The 20,121-nt window shown below is 37.6% G+C and overlaps 1 protein-coding gene across 2 annotated transcripts; it reads left to right on the top strand.

Annotated features, from left to right (window-relative positions):
• Nucleotides 1–304: 304 nt before the first annotated feature.
• On the top strand, nt 305–18,990 carry Drip (aquaporin homolog protein drip). 2 transcript variants are annotated; one of them, XM_018010698.2, is made up of 4 exons: nt 305–1,156; nt 10,710–10,894; nt 17,845–18,198; nt 18,257–18,990. In XM_018010698.2, exons 1-4 carry the CDS (start codon nt 1,141–1,143, stop codon nt 18,443–18,445), a joined length of 744 nt encoding a protein of 247 aa, XP_017866187.1. In that variant the 5' UTR covers nt 305–1,140; the 3' UTR covers nt 18,446–18,990. The 2 variants fall into 2 exon arrangements, with proteins under 2 accessions (XP_017866187.1, XP_017866188.1); XM_018010699.2 differs by lacking the exon at nt 305–1,156 and adding an exon at nt 5,490–5,513.
• Nucleotides 18,991–20,121: the final 1,131 nt, after the last annotated feature.

Here is a 20,121-nt window from a genome sequence, read left to right on the forward strand (position 1 = left end):
GGTTAGAAAATACTTTCCAAGTATAAATGATACACCCCCTACGCATTCTCATTCTTGCTAAGGGTATAGGTCGTATGCAAACTGTACTAATTAAGTCATAAGGGCAAGTCGTCAGGCAGTCAGTCCTTTAACGGTAAATCCAAACAGCAGCAGCCGCTCAGCGCCAAGCCCAAATGCTAAAAGGCTGCGCTGACTGCGACGCCTGGCTTCGCAGTCGCAGCTGTCGCATAGCCAGCGAGCACAGTCGCCGTCGAAGCCGGCGCTAGCGGCAGCGAGCCGACTGAGAGTATATCAGTTACTGACACAGCGGCCGTAACGTTTATTTGCGCTCGAGCAGCGAACGTGGCAGCAGCGAACGTAAAGCAAAGCAAAGCAAAGCAAAATCAAATCAAAAGCCAAAAGCAAAAACTCACCAATCGAAGCAAAGCGAAGCGAATCGGCCAACACAAAACTCTGGCCCAAACAGTCAAAGTCAGAAAGTTTTTAAAGATAGTTCATCAAGTGCTCGCTATCATAAAATAAATTCAATTTCGATTTCAATTTCAATTATCTGGCGAAGCGGCGCCAACTAAGCCAAGTTAATTAAATTGAGTAAATTTCGTTGTCGCGCTTTCATTTTCATTTTCGTTAAACGATCGCGCGCTGTAAAAGCAAAAAAGCGAAACAAAAACAAAAATCAAGAGTTTCGCCTACAAAAGAAATGCTAAACAATTGCCGTTAAGTGAAATTGTCATTGTTAGTTGCGGACAGTATAACAGATTTATAGCGGTGTATAGCGGCATTTGCGCAATTGTGAACGGCTCGATCGATACGAAACGAAATATCGAACATCGAGGCGAATTTTTATGGTCAAGGGTCTGCGTCTCTGACCATTGTGCAACTCCCAGCCACTTAACCTTAACAATCATTATTTGGCAATAAAAAACATTTGGCACAATCATTTCGTTCAAGTGTGCCCAAGTACGTCTCGAATACCCCACAAAACACCGCCGAAGCCCCAATCGCACTTTTACCCCGCAAAACGAAAGCAACGAACCCACGCGGCGCTAAACTCGAGTAGCCGCAGCAGCATCAGCAGCAGTAGCCAAAGACAGAAGAGGAAGAACGGAGAAGAAAGAGACACACGAGAAATAGTGCAAAATGGTTGAGAAGACAGGTGAGTGCAAGTGGCAAAGCGACTGAATGAATGGGCGATATATTTTCGGGGGAAATTTTCAAGTGTTTTGGCATGCAGCTGGTTTGTATTGTCATGTAAATATTATGTGTGTGTGTGTGTGTGTTTGTATGTGTGAAGGTTAACGTGTGCGAATTGGCTCGTGTGTGGAATATGTTGTGGCACATTTGCCACATTTGAATATGAGTGAAAAACCATTGAAATTGTAGAAAGTACTAGCAAAAATGCAAAACAAAATTTGGCAAAAAGAAAACACCATCAAAATTAAAACTTTAATTAATATCTTTAATCTAATTATACGCTTGTCAAGCGCATAAATTGTTTCTTCACAAGAGTTAAAAACTTCACAGAACATATTTCCCAAATTGTATTGTTTACTTAAAGGAGAAAAAAACAGGGAAATTATTTTCAGTTAAGCTTCAGCAAGACAATAAATTACTGCGCAGCAGCAATCGAGTTGAAATTTGACTGTCGGGCGTAGCCGACTGTCCAATACTCGTTTAGAGATTAAACTAGAAAGTACAGTTAAAATCGCCAGATTATACATGTTCTTCGATTAGCCACGCCTTAATGCGCGTCTCTAACTAAATTACAGTTCTATGTTTAGTGAAGCTTTACAGAAGGCGTTCCGATTCGTCATGTCTAAATGGGCGTAACTAATGTACTTTTTTTTGTCAACAGGAATTCATTTGCTAGATTTGTGGGATATTAGTTCTCAGCTTATATACAATATGGAAAAATATCTTGTGATATATATCTTTACCATTAATATGGAAAAATATTCCCATATAATATCTTATGATATATATCTTTACCGTACCTTATATTAATGAGATGAGAGCAATATAGTCTTCTAAAATATGTACCTCTATTTCTCACAGCCTGAGAACTAATAGCACATAAGTTTTACAGGTTAATCCCTCACCAGTTTAGGGGCTGGTATATTAGTATCTATATATACATATTGAATATACGATCTCTATCTTAAATATTGCCATATAAAATAACTCTTATTATATAATATAAAAATAGTCGAATAGAGTCAGATGAGGCTCCACTGGAGTATATATACTAAATTCAAAGTCTCTAAATATAGTACTTCATACAGACAAAACTCTTAAGCTCTTTCCGCTGACTCAAGATTATAAGAAAATGTAAATGAAATGGTCTTTGATCATGAAATATTTTATGATCATAAAATATTACAGTTTTCTGCAAGTATAACAGTTACAGAGTCAGCTAAAAATAGACAGAAATTTAACAGCAACAAATTAAGCGATAAAGCTTTTTTAAGGAATTTATTTTTAAAATTTCCCTGCTAAATAAGGGAATAAATTTGAATGCTTCGCTTTCTCAGCGAATACTGAACAATGTGACTTGCGAGCTGAAATTAATGATAATTTTCAGAAAACTGAAAAATCATCTCTGGCTATTTAATCAAATGTGCATGTCTTTTGCATATGATTTGTATTTTGCCTTCTTTTTGTTGATTTTTTTCCTTTAATTCAATAAATGATTGCTTTTCAATATTTTCATCGTGGCAACATGACGAAGTTTTGTTGTTAACTGCTGGCTGTTTGCTGACGTTTTCATAACAAAAGAGCCAGCTGTGGCTCACAACATTAACTTTCAGCTATTTAAGCAGTGATCACTTCCTCAACGAAAGCTGGCAGTAATAAAAAGTTATAAAAATAAGAGGCAATCAAAGCGACAGTTAGGCAAATTTGTCAACAAATTATGGCCGTCTATTGATATTTATGGCAAATACATTTTTTATGGCAAATAATTTCCTCAGAATCCAGCGCAGTTTGCTTAGCTTTCGGGTCAGAAGATAAAGCCAATTGGCGTCAGCTGCTTCACAGCGATAAGAAATTGAAATTGAAATTGAAATTGAGAAAATTACACACGAATACACAGACACCTTTAATATTTGCTCCGTTAATTAATTTGCGCTAGCGCAGGTAGAGCAAGAGCAGCTAATTAATGTACGCAACTCGATGTGTTTTTGTTTTAACAATTGTCCAAACACAAATAGCGCGTGAGAAACAAAAAACCAATATTGAGTTTATATATCGGCCACAACAGGCTGCTAAAAGCCCCTGACATAGGCCGCTAACCTTGACAGTGAATACACACGCACACTCACACACTCACATAAACAATGGCTGTAATTGATCTTCGCTGTGCGAAGCGACGAGCTTTGGCAATGGACAGCGAAAACGTGTTTATAATTTCTCTTCTGGCAACACCTTTGGAGCGACAATTGTGCGCTCATAATTTATGCTAGGCCAACATCGTGTCTTAAACACAGCCACGACTGCTAGTCGGAAGTCGCATTGAAACTATCTTTTAGTTGACACACGGAATGACATCACATAGAGAAATTTGTGGCAAATTTGCTACTGTTTCTAGAGAGAGAGAGGGAGAGAGAGCGAGAGGGGATGAAGAAGAGACTAAGATGAAGGCGCCAGCTTCTCACTTACTGTGGGCTGTGACTGGTCTAATCGCTCAACGGTAGCTCAACATGTTATTAATGACTGCGACTTATAATTAAGTTAATAATCCAGCCAGGCAGAATCACTTCCACTTGAAAATCTGTTTTCCATGGAAAGTTTTTGTTTGCGTGACTCTCAGCAAAAAATTTCAAATGCAAAATCATTAGCAAAAAAATAAACATTTTTTATATAAGTAGCCGATAGAGTCGTAAAAACTTATTAAACTCACTTAACAAAGGCTGCCCGACTGTCAAACAGGAAAAGGGTATCAAAATTTAATGATGAGAACTTTTTGTGCCATAGAGCAGTATTCTTAGAAACCCATTAGCTAGATCTGTTAAATGATCTGCAATAAGATAAGCTTACTCATCGAATTCTTTGGCGTAGTTCCCTGGGTTAGATTTATCGGTTCGGTAATCGAGCCCGCTTAAAGGCATAAATTAGCAGGCCATAAAACACACCTCCCGCACACTCAGTCGCAGCCCGTGCCTAAGCTGACTAATTAATGAATTTATAACAAAATTTATGGCTGAGTTTTGAGCCGTGTCTTATTTGTTGTTGGCCAAGAACTGGTTTTTTGCCACTAACTATGAAGAACTGCGCTTTGTTTGTTGTTGCTGCTGTCTCTGCTGCTGCTGCTGCTGCTGATGTTTGTTTGTTTTGTCCGACTGTCTTAATAAAATCATCACCTTTTCGCAGCAAGTGCCGGGAAGGAGTTTGCAGTGGGTCGAAATTAATAATGGGATTATATTGATTAATTGCCATGGCAGCAGAGTCGAAAAAAAAAACGCGGCACGTTTTCTCTTCATCATCATTTTGTGCGCTTCATAATTCAGACTTTAATAAAACATTTCGGAAACACATATGGCTATTCGTAAATTAGCAAGTTATGCGATTTGTGCGTGTCCACAACTCATAAATGCGAGACGCTCTATAAACTTATATCCAATTCGCTATTTGCTTTATTATGCATAAAGGGGAAATTTGTTTGTCAGGGACATTGCTCATACGCAGCGTTGTGCGCTCATATCCATGAATAGACAGTCGACTCAGTCAGTCAGTCAATCAGTCAGTCACTCGGTCAGGCAGTTAGTTAGTCAAGGCAACGCCCAAAATGAATAGTGCTAGTGATTTTTAACAGGATTTAGGTGTGGCACACACACACACACAAACACACACAGAGAGAGAGAGAGAGAGAGTTAGGCCAAGCCTTTGACTTGGCTTCTATTGGGGCGTGTGCTGACACGTGGATGGCCAGCCGCGCCTTCGCCTTTGCGTTTGCCCTTACCTTAGCCCTGGCCATTGGTCAAGGCAGCAAGTGCTGAACATCCTCTTGGCAGCACTGCCAATTGAGTGCAGGATGTGAGCCAAGCTGCAGCGGAAGTGGAGCAGAACCAAACGAGCTGCAAGCAGACATAAATATCTGAAAGCCTTCACCTGATTCTTAGATATTTCTATTTGGCAGTCATGCAAGCTAATTATTGCGTAACTGAACAATCTGTTAGTCAGTAAGCACCCCCCAACACACACACACACACACACACACACACACACACTCATAATCATCGTCGCTCTGGCTCTTCTTCTTGCTGGCCTTGTCATTGGTCTTTATCTTATCGCCGCTGGCTCGTAAATTGTGGAGTCTTGTCGGGCACATGAAAGGCGGACACACCGCAAGAGATTGTATCTGACTAGCAATAGGAGGACTACAGCTAGCGGCACTTGCACAGACACTAACTTGGCCCGAACTACGACAGAGCTCAACTGTCGGCTAAATTTTGCTTGTCAATCAAAATATCACATTTCATTTGCGAACTAAGCATTAATTCTTGTTGCTTTTCTCGGTAAGTTCTTTCCATATTTGTTTTTGATTAGCAAATTTGAAGGAATTTCACAATTATTATTGCTCAATATTAATTGAGCTAGTCAATTTTTAGATAAAACAAACAAATTTCTAGAAGCAAAATATTAGATTGCCTTCCGTTATTCAGTCAGCTAAAAATTTTCTGGTACTTCTTAAATTACCCTCGCTGTGAATTTGTTATACCGGTCCGGTGCCGCACACACACACACCAACACACACATGTAAATGCAATGAAATTTCCTTTCTAGGCCGCAACTTTACCGTTAACATAAATTATATGGAGTAAGGCAAGCCTCTAACAACTTTAGCTGGCCAAGCCAAAGCAGCTCCATTGATGCCGAGCTTCTGATACGGAACGAGTGTTTGTGTGTGTGTGTGTGTGTACTTGCATGAGCATGACCTTGACATTCGGAATGAATCGTGTTTTATTGCAAATACTACAAATGTATTCTTATAAATTCATTCATATGCCATCAGTAGCAACATCAAGATCTCAATCTTTCCAGCGCCGACAAAAACCTATGTGTATAACAGTGAAATTCGAGACTGTAAAATACCCTGTACTCAGTTTGAATAGGTATTGTAGATAGAAGAGCAATTCACATATTACCTAAAGACATTTAATGTATACTGAGCGCTTTAAAGTGTCATATGATATTGATACTGCAATACGAATTCTGATATTATGGATGGCGAGTTGAGTGACAATTTCAATACTTTATATATCAAAAAGTAATACTGGTATACTTATAGTGATGGACATGAGTAAGCTTTTCAATACAATATGCTATGCGACTTTTCATTGGTTCATATAGTATAAAGTGTTATAGCGTTATACGAACGAGTGCTACGTACATTTACATTGAATTGTTATAAAACTATAAAACCATATTAATATTTGTTATACTGCAACTATCTGTTATCTTTGTACTTTAATCTAAATGTATAACATATGTTTGTACTTCTTCCCCCAGGACAGGGTATTTTCTCTGCGTGTTCGAATTGCTTTTCAATCGCAACACGGAAGACTGTGCTGACTTTTCTACCCGCTTTGCATATCAATTTTGTGTGCTGGAAATCTGAGAAGTACTTGACGTACTTCGGCTGCTTCGGCTGCTCGTGATTTGCGAGTCGTTTATGCACGCTTATTTGGGTTACATTAGCGGCAGCTTCGGAATACCGTTAAGCTCGTGACACATGCTACTGGAATTTGTGCTAACTGCCGTCAGAGGGCGTTGTTGTTCGTGTTTATCGTCAATTAAAAATTCTTGTTATTTGTATTTACGGCTGATGCGCGTTTTCACTAATTGAAATCATGTTGTTTTCATGCTCTTCTTATCCGATATGCTGCCACTTGTTCGATGATATTTATAGGTGTAGAGCTGTATGTTCTGGGAAACTTAACATCGATTTATCGCGAAACGATTCGTAACTTATGAATTATTTCAATCAATAGCATTTCAGGCAATACTCACAATTAATATTGATCAGATTTCTGTAGGTATTAGAGACAATCAGTTTATGTAGCCTTGCTTTTTTCTTATTTTTCGATCATTTAAATCCATTCAATGTCTTGTCGTCACGCCCTCGCCAAAGAAACCACAAGAAAAAGGTGAAAAAAATCAACATTCAATGTTTTTTTTTCTTTTTTCTTATATTTGCTTTGTCCAATTGGCAATTATTGTGTGTAATGTTTATTGTTTTGGCCTTTTGCTTCTCCTTTTTGGCATTCATTTTTATAGACCCATTTTTGTAGTCTTAAACTTGTTGATTTGTGCTCAATGGCAGCGCCTCATAGAGATCACTTAAGATAAAACACTGCGAACATGACTTACGCATTTTGACTGTGGCCAAGGAGTTAATAAAAACAATAAATTATAGATATATATATATATACAAAAAAACATAAACCATTAAATCCACTTGAAGGTTAAGCCAAATTAAATTCCCCTTTCTCTCATTCCTACTTTCTGCGTCAAACTAAAATGGGTAATTTAGATAAAAGATGGTTCTTGTCCAGGCTAACTCTGATAAGAGTGTCTGAAATGTAATCAGAAAGTGAACTTTCGAATTCAGTTAGTTCTGAGATAAAGCTGCCATAACACAATATTTATTATGCGCCTGGTAGTCAAAAATTTGTGTATATTTTAGGAACAGTCATATGTTTAGATAAACAGTTTATTTGCCCTAAGTCATATACGAACATTTCAGCAACAGTAACAATAGAAATTATGTGACTTTGGCAATCACAATGCAGGAAAGTCAAAGCAGAACAATTTGAGCGCTATTCAAATATAAGTTAAATTCCAACATTATGCTAAGAATCAAATTTAACCTCTTTGGTTTCATAAAAATATATATAATATATAAATAATATTTGTTCCAAGTATAAGATTAATTGTATAATCCTACATTCTTGAACTATTTTTAGCATATTTAAGCACTATACAAATTGTTTTATTTATTGCTATTGGCTTATCAGGCAATGGCTACCAATATGGCCAGCGGGCAAGATTAGAGCCTAAACGGCAAACGAGTTACATGTCATCAATTATGGTTGTGATTCAGTCACACTTCGGGCGCTAATAACGCGACGGGGAATGTCAACCTCAATGAGCCCGGGGGATGAGTTAAAAGCAGCTTATCACAGTGTTGTAACTGCTGTAAGCACTTTACATGCTTGAAAGGGAAGTTTCAGCTGACAAGGGCAATTTGACAATAAAAACTGGTTGTCGACTTAGCTAAATCTCTAACTCAAGTCCATTTCCATTTTTATATTCATTTTCATTTTCAATTTTTATTTTATACACTTTTTTTCAATTTCAACTTCCAAACGAGTTGGCATCGAGTGGATCGCATTGAACTTGAGGGAGCCTCGCTCAACGGTGATTGATAAAGCGCCGTTATGGAAAGAGCGGCTTAATGATGATGCGCTACGTTGCATTGATGCAATATTGATTGATTGATCTAACTGACTGACTGACGGTGACTGACTGATTGATTGATTGTCTCACACATTAATAGCACTTGTCTTGCCCTCGCACCGGCTGCCCCGCCAGATTCCGATTAGCATAAACAAATTGAATGCTAGCGAACGCTTAGCATACAATGAACAGCGCCGAGCAACCGAACAGCCGAACAAATATCCCAATGCAAATAAACCATTAATTTCGGCTTATGCTAATTGCGCTCTTAGATTGGCTGTCAGCACGCTGATCTCGTTTTTATGCGAATTATTTATGCTTTGCCGCCAATTCGAGTCTCATATTTGCATACGGCCATAATTCATCAGCTGTGGGTGTTCACTGTGGCTTACTTTTCGCATGCAAACTGTTTTCGACATGCAGACAGGTTGACGCATTCCAATCATGTCTATTCCCTATTTCATTTCTCATATCTATTTATAAGACTCGCAACTAAGTTTTTATCGCAACTACTGACAATTGACTTTGATTAATTATGCTGGCCGGAGTGAGAGACGTCGAAGGCAGCTGCTGAATTCCCACTAATTTTAATTTCCCCGCTAACCATAATCATATTTCACATATTCCGCACACGTTTCTTATGCAGATTCAATTTGATATCTGCTGCGACTTATACCCAATGAATCTGAATGAAATGTGAGTCAAGCGTTTCCATTCTGTTCTATAAATAATATTCTTACTAATTCTATTGCCGTTGTCGTCAATGGTCAATTGTCAATTGTTTTATGATGCGAATCAGTTGAGCTCCTGTTAAGTAGCCCCCTTCCGCCCCTCCTGCGTTATCAGTGTTCCACGGGAACTGGGACCCAGTAGAAGATAATTGGCGTATTAAGTAAAGTGTGCGAAACCTGTGATAACATCGCTTATCAGACTGAGCTAAAAGTGGGAATTTGATAAGCATTCATTCCGCACAATATTTACATGCGGATTATAAACAATCTTTTTTATGACCCCTCAAGTTGCGTAAGTCGGTTCAAAGTAGGGCAGAATCAAAATACTTAACAGCAAATACAAGTATTTACCTGGAATCTACTGTTAATTAAGGGGAAATTTTACTCCAAGCCCAAAGTTGGTTCCATAAAGCTTCGCCAAATATTTAAAGTGTGTTAAAACAGATAATAAATTAGTTTTCATAGTTAATCAAGTATTTGATTTATTTCTAGTTCGACAATATTGGCTATAAATAACTTGGGTTAAGTACACACGTCGTAGGCACACTTAAGTACTGCACAGTTCGTTCTCGCAAATAAGGCGTCAATTCAACAATATTATTTGTTTAAACAAATTAATTGACACCTCAGCTGATTAGCATTGGCTTTGAATAAACATCATGAATGAAGCAACAGCAACAACAACAACCCCAACAACATCAGCACAACGTAAACAACGTAGATCTAACTAAACAAATGAGGAAATAATGCGCAGAGTGCGATGCGAGTCAATTAATTAATCAATGGGTGTGAAACTTTCAATGGATTATGAAAACTAACATGAAATGAATTTTCACACGATATTCGAGAGGGAAATTAAGAATTACCTCAGTGTTTGTTGAATTTGTGAGAGAAACTTATAGGAAAGGGAAAGGGATTTTTCTTAGGTATTTTGATATATAAAATTTATAGGAAATTATTAGTAATTAATATTAGAATATAATGCAGAGCTCTAGAAATATCTTTCGGTCATTATCCAGTTTGAGATCACCTAATTCGAGGAATAGATATATATAGAATACTTTACATTTCATATATTTTGTGGCCCACTGATTGATTGATTATATATCAAATTACTATAACAACTAAAACAGATATATGAAATAGGAGTACGACTGGAATATGTACTGAAAACATGACAAAGTGTTCATTATTATATTACATTCTCAATTAAGTCATCAGCATCTGTCAATGATCTCTTTACAACTGCTTCGAGTTCGTGTTCATTCCGAGAACAACAAAGTTCGAATTCGGCGCAAAAAAAAAAAAACTTGTATTTCGATTTCCTTTTGACACGATTTACAGATTTTTGATAACTGACTCGATGGCTGATTGATTGATTATGTTTGTCGATGCATAAGTAATTTAATAATTAATTAGAGTTCGGCATGCGCTGTGCAAGTTTGTAATCATAGCATTATTAATATTAATACTGATCGAATATGTTTGTATTTCTCTCTGTGTGTGTGTTTATCTTTACAGACATGTCGAAATTCGTTGGCGTTGCCGACATCACGGAGAACAAGAAAATCTGGCGCATGCTGCTCGGCGAGCTGGTGGGCACATTTTTGCTGGTATTCATTGGCGTTGGCAGCACGGCGACCGGAAGTGCGACAGTGCCGCAGATAGCGTTCACCTTTGGCTTGACGGTGGCCACATTGGCACAGGTAATTACTCCATAAATATCCCATATGCCATATAAAATGTTCAATAATTATTATGCTATAGTCCAAGAAAATGGCAAATATTTCATACTTAATGCCGTAAAATCTAATAAAATACCAAAAATGTATTCAATATCGTAGCATTATGTGAAATATCCCATATTTTAATATCCCATCAATAAAATATCAAATGGCCACAGTCATTTCTCCCATATTCCAACAAATAATAAATGTCCTTTCAAAGCTCTTGCCCTAGCTAAATATGAAATTTCCCATAGTCAATCACACATTATTCCAAATTTAGCCGATACACAAACCAATCGCACTAAGCGATTTATAGAAATAGCAAATCATGCGTTCAGGGACACGCCACCGCCGCGTTACACTTTCGGCCGGGCCAAAACTCATTCACAGAACGCAGCCGTTGTTGGCTATTGGCCGCTGGCCGCTGTTCGCTGGTCAGTCGCATTTTGGGCAAGACATTGGCATTTAAAATCCGACAACAACAAGCGCATAAAAACGCAATCGAATGCGGCGCAGTCGACGCGTTGGCTGCGTGCGAATGTTATTTACAGAGCTGACAGATTTACCGACACGGCACACAGATACAGCCACAGCTGCAGCTACACATAAAGATACAGATACAGATACAGATACACCGATACAGATACAGATACAATTTCTGCTGTGGTCATTAGCGCCGCGCACGCTGCGTATGAGTAACGCACTGAGCTTCGGACTGAAACTCCGAATGTGAATGCGAATGCGAATACGAATACGAATACGAATACGAATGTGAATGTGAATAATAAATGCGAATTCGTCTGCGTCGGCAATTAACATTAATCAACACGCAAAATATGCAATTAGATTATTATGCGTTTAATTACGTTATGCCTCTTGATGTTTCAGCTCTGTCGTTGTTCTTGGTTGTTGTTGTTTTTTTTTTTTTTAGAATTCTAAGCGCTGCTCGATTTTGAATCGAATTTATGACAGCAAATTACAACAGCTGAAACAGCAAACCCAAGACTGCGTAGATCATCGTGAGATATTCTCGATTTGCTATAACTTTATAGTAGACGAGCGTAGCGTGCTATAAAGTTGAAGGTTCGTAATCAATCATTGATCTGGCGATAAGTCAAGTTAATTAACAAACAAAATAATGTCTAATGCGACGCATTCAGTGAAGTTCTATTAGCTTTCAATTGTCCTCAAATAAAGAAACACTTTGTGATGCCAGAAAATGAATATTGAATTCATTGAATATTAACTTAATGAAGATATTTTAAAGAAGTTAATTTGGAATTGCTTAGAATGGAAGTCACGTAACTAATGGATGGATATGAATATGGCTTGAGCTATTCAAGATCATTATTCATATGTCAAGAGGAATAACTTTACATGTGGGTGAATAAGATGTCAAAGTTTCTGTAAAACAAACTTCATTAGTTAACTTGATTAGTATTATCAATTTATGTTGTCCTTACCGAAATATGAAAAATTACCTTTACCTTAGTTCATTCATCCATCATATGAAAATACAAAATTTAAGAGAAATCTGCAAGTTGAAGAGTCACTTAAATAAGTATTCGATACCAAGCCTAATGTTGGAATGAATATTGCATTATTTTCGCTTATCTTCTATTAATAAGTTTAATTACTAAAATAGAGTTTGCTATAAACATTTCTCGCAAGGGTGTTCAATCATTCGAAGTGACTTTTCATATTGCAGCTATTGCAAAACTCTAATTTTATAATCATGTTCATCAGATATGGGCACATTATATGCAGCTGTGTGTGCCTGCATTAGACTTGGCTACCATCGCGATATGACGGACATCACGATAGGCTGCCTGACTGCCCGTTGGGCTTGAGCCAGCCACGTGTGAACGGTGCTGCTGCAGCAGGTGTTGCGTAATTGCTGGCCTGGCGAATGGTATCGTCGGCAATGAGAGTGTATCTTCGAAATTTCCACACTTTCATCAACGATTAGTCAGAAATTAAGTGCGATTGGCCAATGCAAGAAAGATAGTCACCAGTCACGAGTCACGAAGCACGAGTTGCATGCTGTGAAATGCGGGCAGCATTGCGACAATTAGTTGCACTTGCAGCCATGACGTGTGGCACGAGACCTGATTGCTCTCGCTTGCTTTTTGCGGTCAGTCATCGAACTCGATTTCTAAATAAGCCAACCAGCAGCTCGACAACAACAACAACAACAGCAGCAACAACAACAACGCCAAGAGCAACACATGTTGGCAGCTGCGTTGCAGAGTCCGTAACAAATGAGAAACGTGCTAATTGAGCGACATTTAATGCCATCTGTGCGAGAGAAAAAACAATTCCAAACACAATATTTTACTGCGTTGCGACACACTTAATCTTATATAGGTATAGTAGCATGAATGAAAAATGGAAAAAGTATTCAAGTGTGTAGGGGAATTTGTACAGTAATCCAAGCAGCAGACACTACAAACATAATTTCCCTTTATTATTAGACTTTAGCGTGTTAGATGCCTATTATGAAGAGCATTAGAGATATGTGCATGAATTATAATTTGGGCAGATTTCTTTGCAAGGGAAAAGAGCTGAAGATGAAGTTGAGAAATAGAAAAGTAGAAATGAGAAATGAAATCTATATATCATTTGCAGAAAAGAACTTAAGGTGCACAAGGAAGAAGAGAGGAGAGCAAGAGAGGCGAGGTAGATATGAATTTAGTATCTTAAACAAATAGTAGGTAGGTAATGATTATTGTATTCTCATTGAAATATAGCAGGAAATACGACGCATATTCTTAAAGGCAACAGAATATCTCGCAATATGTCAATGAAAAATACTAAATCCATACAGCCGCAACGATTTGGGATATATAAAATATCCCCAGGCTTTAATTTAAAAATATCCCAACTTTTGTATAGGACACAATGTACTTGCTAATATATAACTATAATATTTTATATAAACAAATAATGAAAGTTTATGTAAAACGCATTCAAGAAACATATAAAAGCAGCTGAAATACACATTCAACTACTCAACTATAAGTGTATAAATTATTATAAAAGATATGCTTATAAATATATTCATATTTACAAGTTTTATAACTTATGAAATATATGACTGCGTTTTCAGCCCTTGCCCTTAGCTTTTTATTTGCCGACAGAACCAGTCATAATTAGTTTCGATTACAAATGAATATCTAGTTAGGTGCAGTCAGAGCCTAATCAGTGATGTGAATACAGCTCGCGCTCTTCCAGATAATATCATTGTTTAAGCTCGTCGGAGACGTCAACAGCGGCGATATTTGTATGCGATTTGCGTTGCATTGTCTCATGAGTTGACAAAAGGAAGTGGGGCAGCTAGAAAATGCAAACAACAGAACGATTATAGATGACAACAACAAGCCATAGAAATGCTAAACTGTTGACAGTTTGATTTTAATAGCAAACATATATAAATATATAATATATATATGGTATAGTCATATCTGAGTATTCCGTATAGTTGGGAAGAAAATTCCAGTGCTGATTTTTTATGCGGGTCGCCAAACGAAGCGAAACGCCAAGAAATAATAATCATAAATTTTGAGTGCCGGCAGTTGAGCTGAGCTGAGCTGAGCTGAGCTGAAGTCTAATCAGATGCACGGCCCGCAATTAGGGATTGGCTCTTTGATTTACGGCCATTATCGGACGAAACGCAATATGCCATAGAACAGATGAGTCCCCGATCTGAAACAGAGCTGCGAAAAAACTCTGAAAGGCCAAGCGCGAAGTCAAAGTCAAAAAAACCTCCAGCACCAATCAAGGTGCAACATGCAAGATCAATAAAAAAACAAAAACAACAACACAGTTGTGGCTGTCTCTGTGTGCGTGTGCGTTAATTATGCAACAAAAACAAACACGACAACAACATGGGCTACAAAATTGTGCGTGCACCATTCACGTTTTCTCAGTTCAATTCAATTCGATTCAATTCAGTAAAATCAAACGATCCACAAAACTGCGCCGAAATGAGCCAAAATGGCAAAGCCAGCTACAAGCTTTGGGCCAACTGCTCGGCTTTTTGGCCAAAACGAACTTGAAATACGCAGCAACAATCACCAACAACAACAACAACAGCAACAACAACGGCAACAAATGCAGCAAAGCAGAACGAAACGAACAAGTTAACATTCAATTTAACTAAAAAGCCATAAAATATGATTTAACGCGCAAATGTCGCACAACAGCAACAACAACAACAGCAACAACGAGAACAACAAATGCGCGCAGACATTCGTGCGCCTGCGTAAGCCTCAATCCATGCGATCATTATCTATATCTATGCATATATCAGCGAATGCGTGCAAATAGTAAGACACACAGCATAAAAGAGAGAGAGAGAGAGAGACGAATAGAGAGATAGATAGTGTGAGAGAGATGGAGTTACCTAAAGTGACCAACACAATAAATGCTATAAAAATAGATGCAAATTTCGTGGAAACCAAATATCCTATAAAAGTTCGAGAAGTTTAACGAGTATATTGGTTTTATGCAACGTAAGTCAATTCTCTATCTTCCCTTCAGCATGTTGCTATTAGATATGTAACCAGATCACTTGGCTGATAGTTAAACCAAAAAACATAAGGTGAATGGAGTGGAAGCTGGAATGAAAATATGACAGCTACATATATTTTAATAATGTAACAATAAATTTAAATATCAAATATCTTTAAATACATATAACCATTTAATTTGCAAGAAAATAATTTGAAACAAAATAAATTTGTCTTAAGCAAATATCTTTTAATTAATAAAATAATTAAAAATGCAAATTGAAAAAAACTGAGTTGCATGCATATGTATTTACACCCAGTTCACAAACCTTAACCGTGGCCAGAACCACTCAAAAGTACCTTTACCCAGTTGACGCTGGTACTTTATAACTGCAATGCATTTCACAATACATATAAATTATAAAAATAATTTGATACTATTCTACAATCTATGCTACAAATAAAAGAGTATTTCTTCATTGTTATTCTACACTCGAATAAATACTTTTTGGTCTGTTATTCCATATACTCCACAATTACAGTTTAGACTTCGCAAATAGTTATGACTTGCCCGCCTCTATTCTCACGCACTTGACGCATGTTTGTGCTGCATACGTAAATCAAATTATTTAATGATAGGTTTAGTGTGAGTGTGTGAATGTGTGTGTGTGCCACATCGAAATATCATGACTCATTCAAGTGTGCATTCTAATCGATGTGGCAACAACAACAACAACAGCCACAGCAATCGCAGCAGCAGCAACTCTTGCAAATGTGCGCGATCTTGATGATTAGGTGCGACTGACAGCGTATTATTCACGCAGTCACTTTGCCACAAGAGCAACAAAAGCCGCAGCGCACTGCACTTATATAATTTGATGAAAAGCAACCAAAAACAAGTAAAGCAAAAAACAATTATAAATTGCAAAGCGTGCGTATGGCAAAGGCCAAGCGAACTTCGAAGATTGCATCGAAATGTGTCTAAAGCCGTTCGAGCTGTGCACCGCTCGGGCCTAAACTAGTGGCCCCAGCCCCTTAACGCCGGCCAGCCCGCACCTGCCGCGGAGTCGAGCTTAGGCAGGCTTAGCCACAACTAAATCGAAACTGAAATCGCACTGCGATATGGTAGTACATAGAAGCCTGCACCTCGGCCTTGGGCATAGACGCGTTTTTGAATGTAGTGCGTATTCATTCATAACACGAGTACTCATACTCACAGTCATGCGTCGACTTCGAGTCGTAGTCGCAACCGTACTCACTCGCCGCTCGAGTGGCAATTTGTTATTCTTATTCGTGTTTTTGTGTATCTTTCGTTCTAAGCACAACAAGTTCAGCTGCGCTGCTCTGCCACTATAGATCCAGCTCCAGTTCCAGCCTGACAGCTCGAGCTGACAGCTTGGCTCATGACTCAACAGAATGCGAATCACTTTTACTTTTAGCCAAATGCTCATCAAACTGAACTTTAAAGGCGATTGACAGCGAGCTAGAGAGTTGCCCATTGGCCAGAGCCAATGCCCGAGTGTCTGAGCATCTGAGTAACTGAGTATTTGAGTGCAACTCAGCTGTCTGACAAATTGCTTGCATCCGCTGCAAGTTGTTACTGGCGTTAACCAGCATTGTGCAAGAGGCAAAATGCAGACGCCATGGCAAAGGGTAAACATTGCCCAACCCAGAAACGAGGCAGCAACAAGTGCTCAACTTGAAGGCTTGACATTTAATGTCTAGCGTTCACATGATCTTCACAATGAGCAGATGCTTGGGTCTATAATGAAACTGTATCTGTCAACTGATCACAAAGTGAAAGAGAGATCCATCGATGGGACGTGGAGTGCTCTTCATATATATGCGTATTTCTACTCTCAGCTTTTATTTACTGGCTTACATTGTAAATTTGGTTAGCTGGTAAATCTGTTTTATCATGGCATTACCTTATAGTATATGTGATTAAAATACAAGCTCGACGAGATATTAAACGAAAATATTTATGACCTCGTTAAGCAGATTTAATTTTGTTAATGTTCTTTAGAATGCGATGCCAAGTGTTATTGCAATTAGTTATCTGCAATAAAGATTTAAATCATTTAATGTGTGTAATTGCTTGAATAAATATATTTATACATATATTTGGAGGGATTACAGAAAGAGAAATTCCCTGCATTTTATATTATGGCAGAGACATACACAAAGATAAAATATATTATAACATAGATATATGTAAATACATAGATACATAGATATATGTAGATACATAAATACATAGATAAATAGATACATAGATACATAGATACATAGATACACAGATACATAGATAAATAGATACATAGATACATAGATACATAGATACACAGATGCAATTTTTTAGTATTTCCCATAACAAAATCCCAATATTTTATTCTTTACTCTTTTTGCACTTTGCAGGGTCTTGGACATATCAGCGGCTGCCACATCAATCCGGCCGTCACCATCGGCTTCTTGATCGTCGGCGAGATGAGCATTCTGAAGGCGGCCTTCTACATAATCGTTCAGTGCGTGGGCGCCATTGCCGGAGCAGCTGTCATCCGGGCAGCTCTCAGCGGAATACTAACCACCGGACTCGGCGTTTCCTCATTTAATGCCTCGCTGGATGTGGGTCAGGTGGTGTTGATCGAGGCGCTGATCACGTTCATTCTGGTGTTTGTGGTCAAGGCCGTGTCCGATCCGGGTCGCCAGGACATCAAGGGATCGGCTCCATTGGCTGTGGGCCTGTCCATTGCAGCGGGACATTTGTGTGCGGTAGGTGAAGAGTGAATACGAGTAAAAGGTTAGCATGTGAAGAGATTTCTTTCCACAGATTAATCTCACTGGTGCCAGCATGAATCCAGCTCGCTCCTTCGGACCAGCCGTCGTCCAGGGCATGTGGACTGACCACTGGGTCTACTGGGTGGGACCCATTGTGGGCGGCATTGTTGCTGCCATCATCTACAAGTTCATCTTCAAAGTGCGCAAAGGCGACGATGAAGCCAACTCTTACGACTTTTAAGGCCACTCAATTATCTCTCTGCCTTTCTCTCTCTCTCTCTTTCTCTCTCTTTCTCTCCCTCTCTCTCTCTCTCTATCCAATCATAATTGTCGCTTTGTTCCCATGGGAACAGTTTCACGATCTTGTTGTTGTATTGGCACATGTGTGTGAGTTGCTTATGCACATTCGTCTTTGCCTCACGGAGAATCCATCGAATTCGTTTCCACTTAGATTAGCTCAACGAGAGCCTCACAATGCAAATTGCATCATTTTTATTTGTTAAAAAATAAAAATCGCTTTGTTTTAGTCGTACTAACACCTAAACTGTATTGAATATTCTATGTTTAGAGCATAAGATAAGTAAAATTCGCATTAATTGGCCTTAGCTACACCACTTGCAGCACAGATTCGGGACTCGAAATGCGAAATGCGATTTGCTAAGCCACAACACCGAATTATTTGTTACAAATTGTTATTGTGTCTAAGTAAATAATTATCCAGCACAAATGAACATATTTCATAAATTACGAATTATATGTGTAATAAAAAATATTTAAAAATCAAAATATCCAATGTGTTTTATTTGGAACATTATAAATGAAAAGCAGAGATGTAAAAGCAAACTAGTTAAAATCGGGAAATTTCCATGTACTGTTTAGACATTTTACAAAAGACATTAAATATTTCCCTCCTTTGTAGATCAGTTTTTAAAAATATAATTTAAATGCAATGGGATTTCTTTATTCCCTGTCTAATTTCGATCGAGTTATTGTTTTCAGTCATACTAAATCTAATTTAAATACAATTTCTTAAGCGTAAATAGTTAAAGCATTTTTTGGTGCTCCCAAATGATAATAATCAGATAATTATTATGGCCAGATGCCGACTTGGTTAATTTTATATGAGCTTGACTTTTGAGCATTTGCTTATTTAGCACTGCAAATATTAGAGCTCTTACACCTACCAAGGTATTTTCAGTAAAAATAAATAAATTAATTTTAATTTTAACGACATTCGACAGCAACTATTTTTCGCTAATTGTTTTATGTCAAACATCAGGCATCAGATAAATCAATATAAACATATTTTCTTAATACAATTTTATTTATTTAAACATGTTAAAGAATTTACTTAATGTTTTAAGTTGGATTGAAAATGATAACTGTTTTTCAGGAAATTTTTTGATTAAATTTGCAGTGAATTTGTAATCAATTGATAGTTAATTTAAATTCTGATCGTTCTTCAAAATTTGTTATCCAATTATTATTCAATTAACATTTTTTTAAAATTAATTTATCAATATTGCAATGTTATTTAACCCTCAATTATTCATATAAATAAAAAGAAAATATTGTCTATTTTTAGGCACGCGGCTTACCTCAAATTATATATACAGAAGATTTTCCTGAAGTTACGAAATACTTGTTGCATATCTTTAGGCAGGTGGCGAATATTAAAATGTTACGAAAATTCTAGCAATTTAGCGGGGCTTAACTGTTTTGTGAGCAACTGGATATTATGCTCAGCTTAAAGGGTTTGGCTGAGTTCATTCTCGTTTAACAAACCCAATTGCACTATATTTAATGACTTAATATAACAAGAGTAAATGACAAAATAAACAATATGTAACTTCCTTTTTTTTTATTCGCAATGCAAGTGAATGTGAGTAATGTGAATGTCCCTCGGGGAGTCTACGT

The sequence above is a fragment of the Drosophila arizonae genome, chromosome 5, assembly GCF_054131065.1.
Source record: "Drosophila arizonae isolate 15081-1271.41 chromosome 5, UAZ_ARI_1.0, whole genome shotgun sequence".
Lineage (NCBI taxonomy): Eukaryota > Metazoa > Arthropoda > Insecta > Diptera > Drosophilidae > Drosophila > Drosophila arizonae.

Excerpts from the sequence above, each read along its gene's own strand:
- Drip (XM_018010698.2), top strand. Across the intron at positions 10,895-17,844 it reads CGGTGGCCACATTGGCACAG|GGTCTTGGACATATCAGCGG; the intron begins GTAATTACTCCA and ends TGCACTTTGCAG. Across the intron at positions 18,199-18,256 it reads CAGCGGGACATTTGTGTGCG|ATTAATCTCACTGGTGCCAG; the intron begins GTAGGTGAAGAG and ends TTCTTTCCACAG.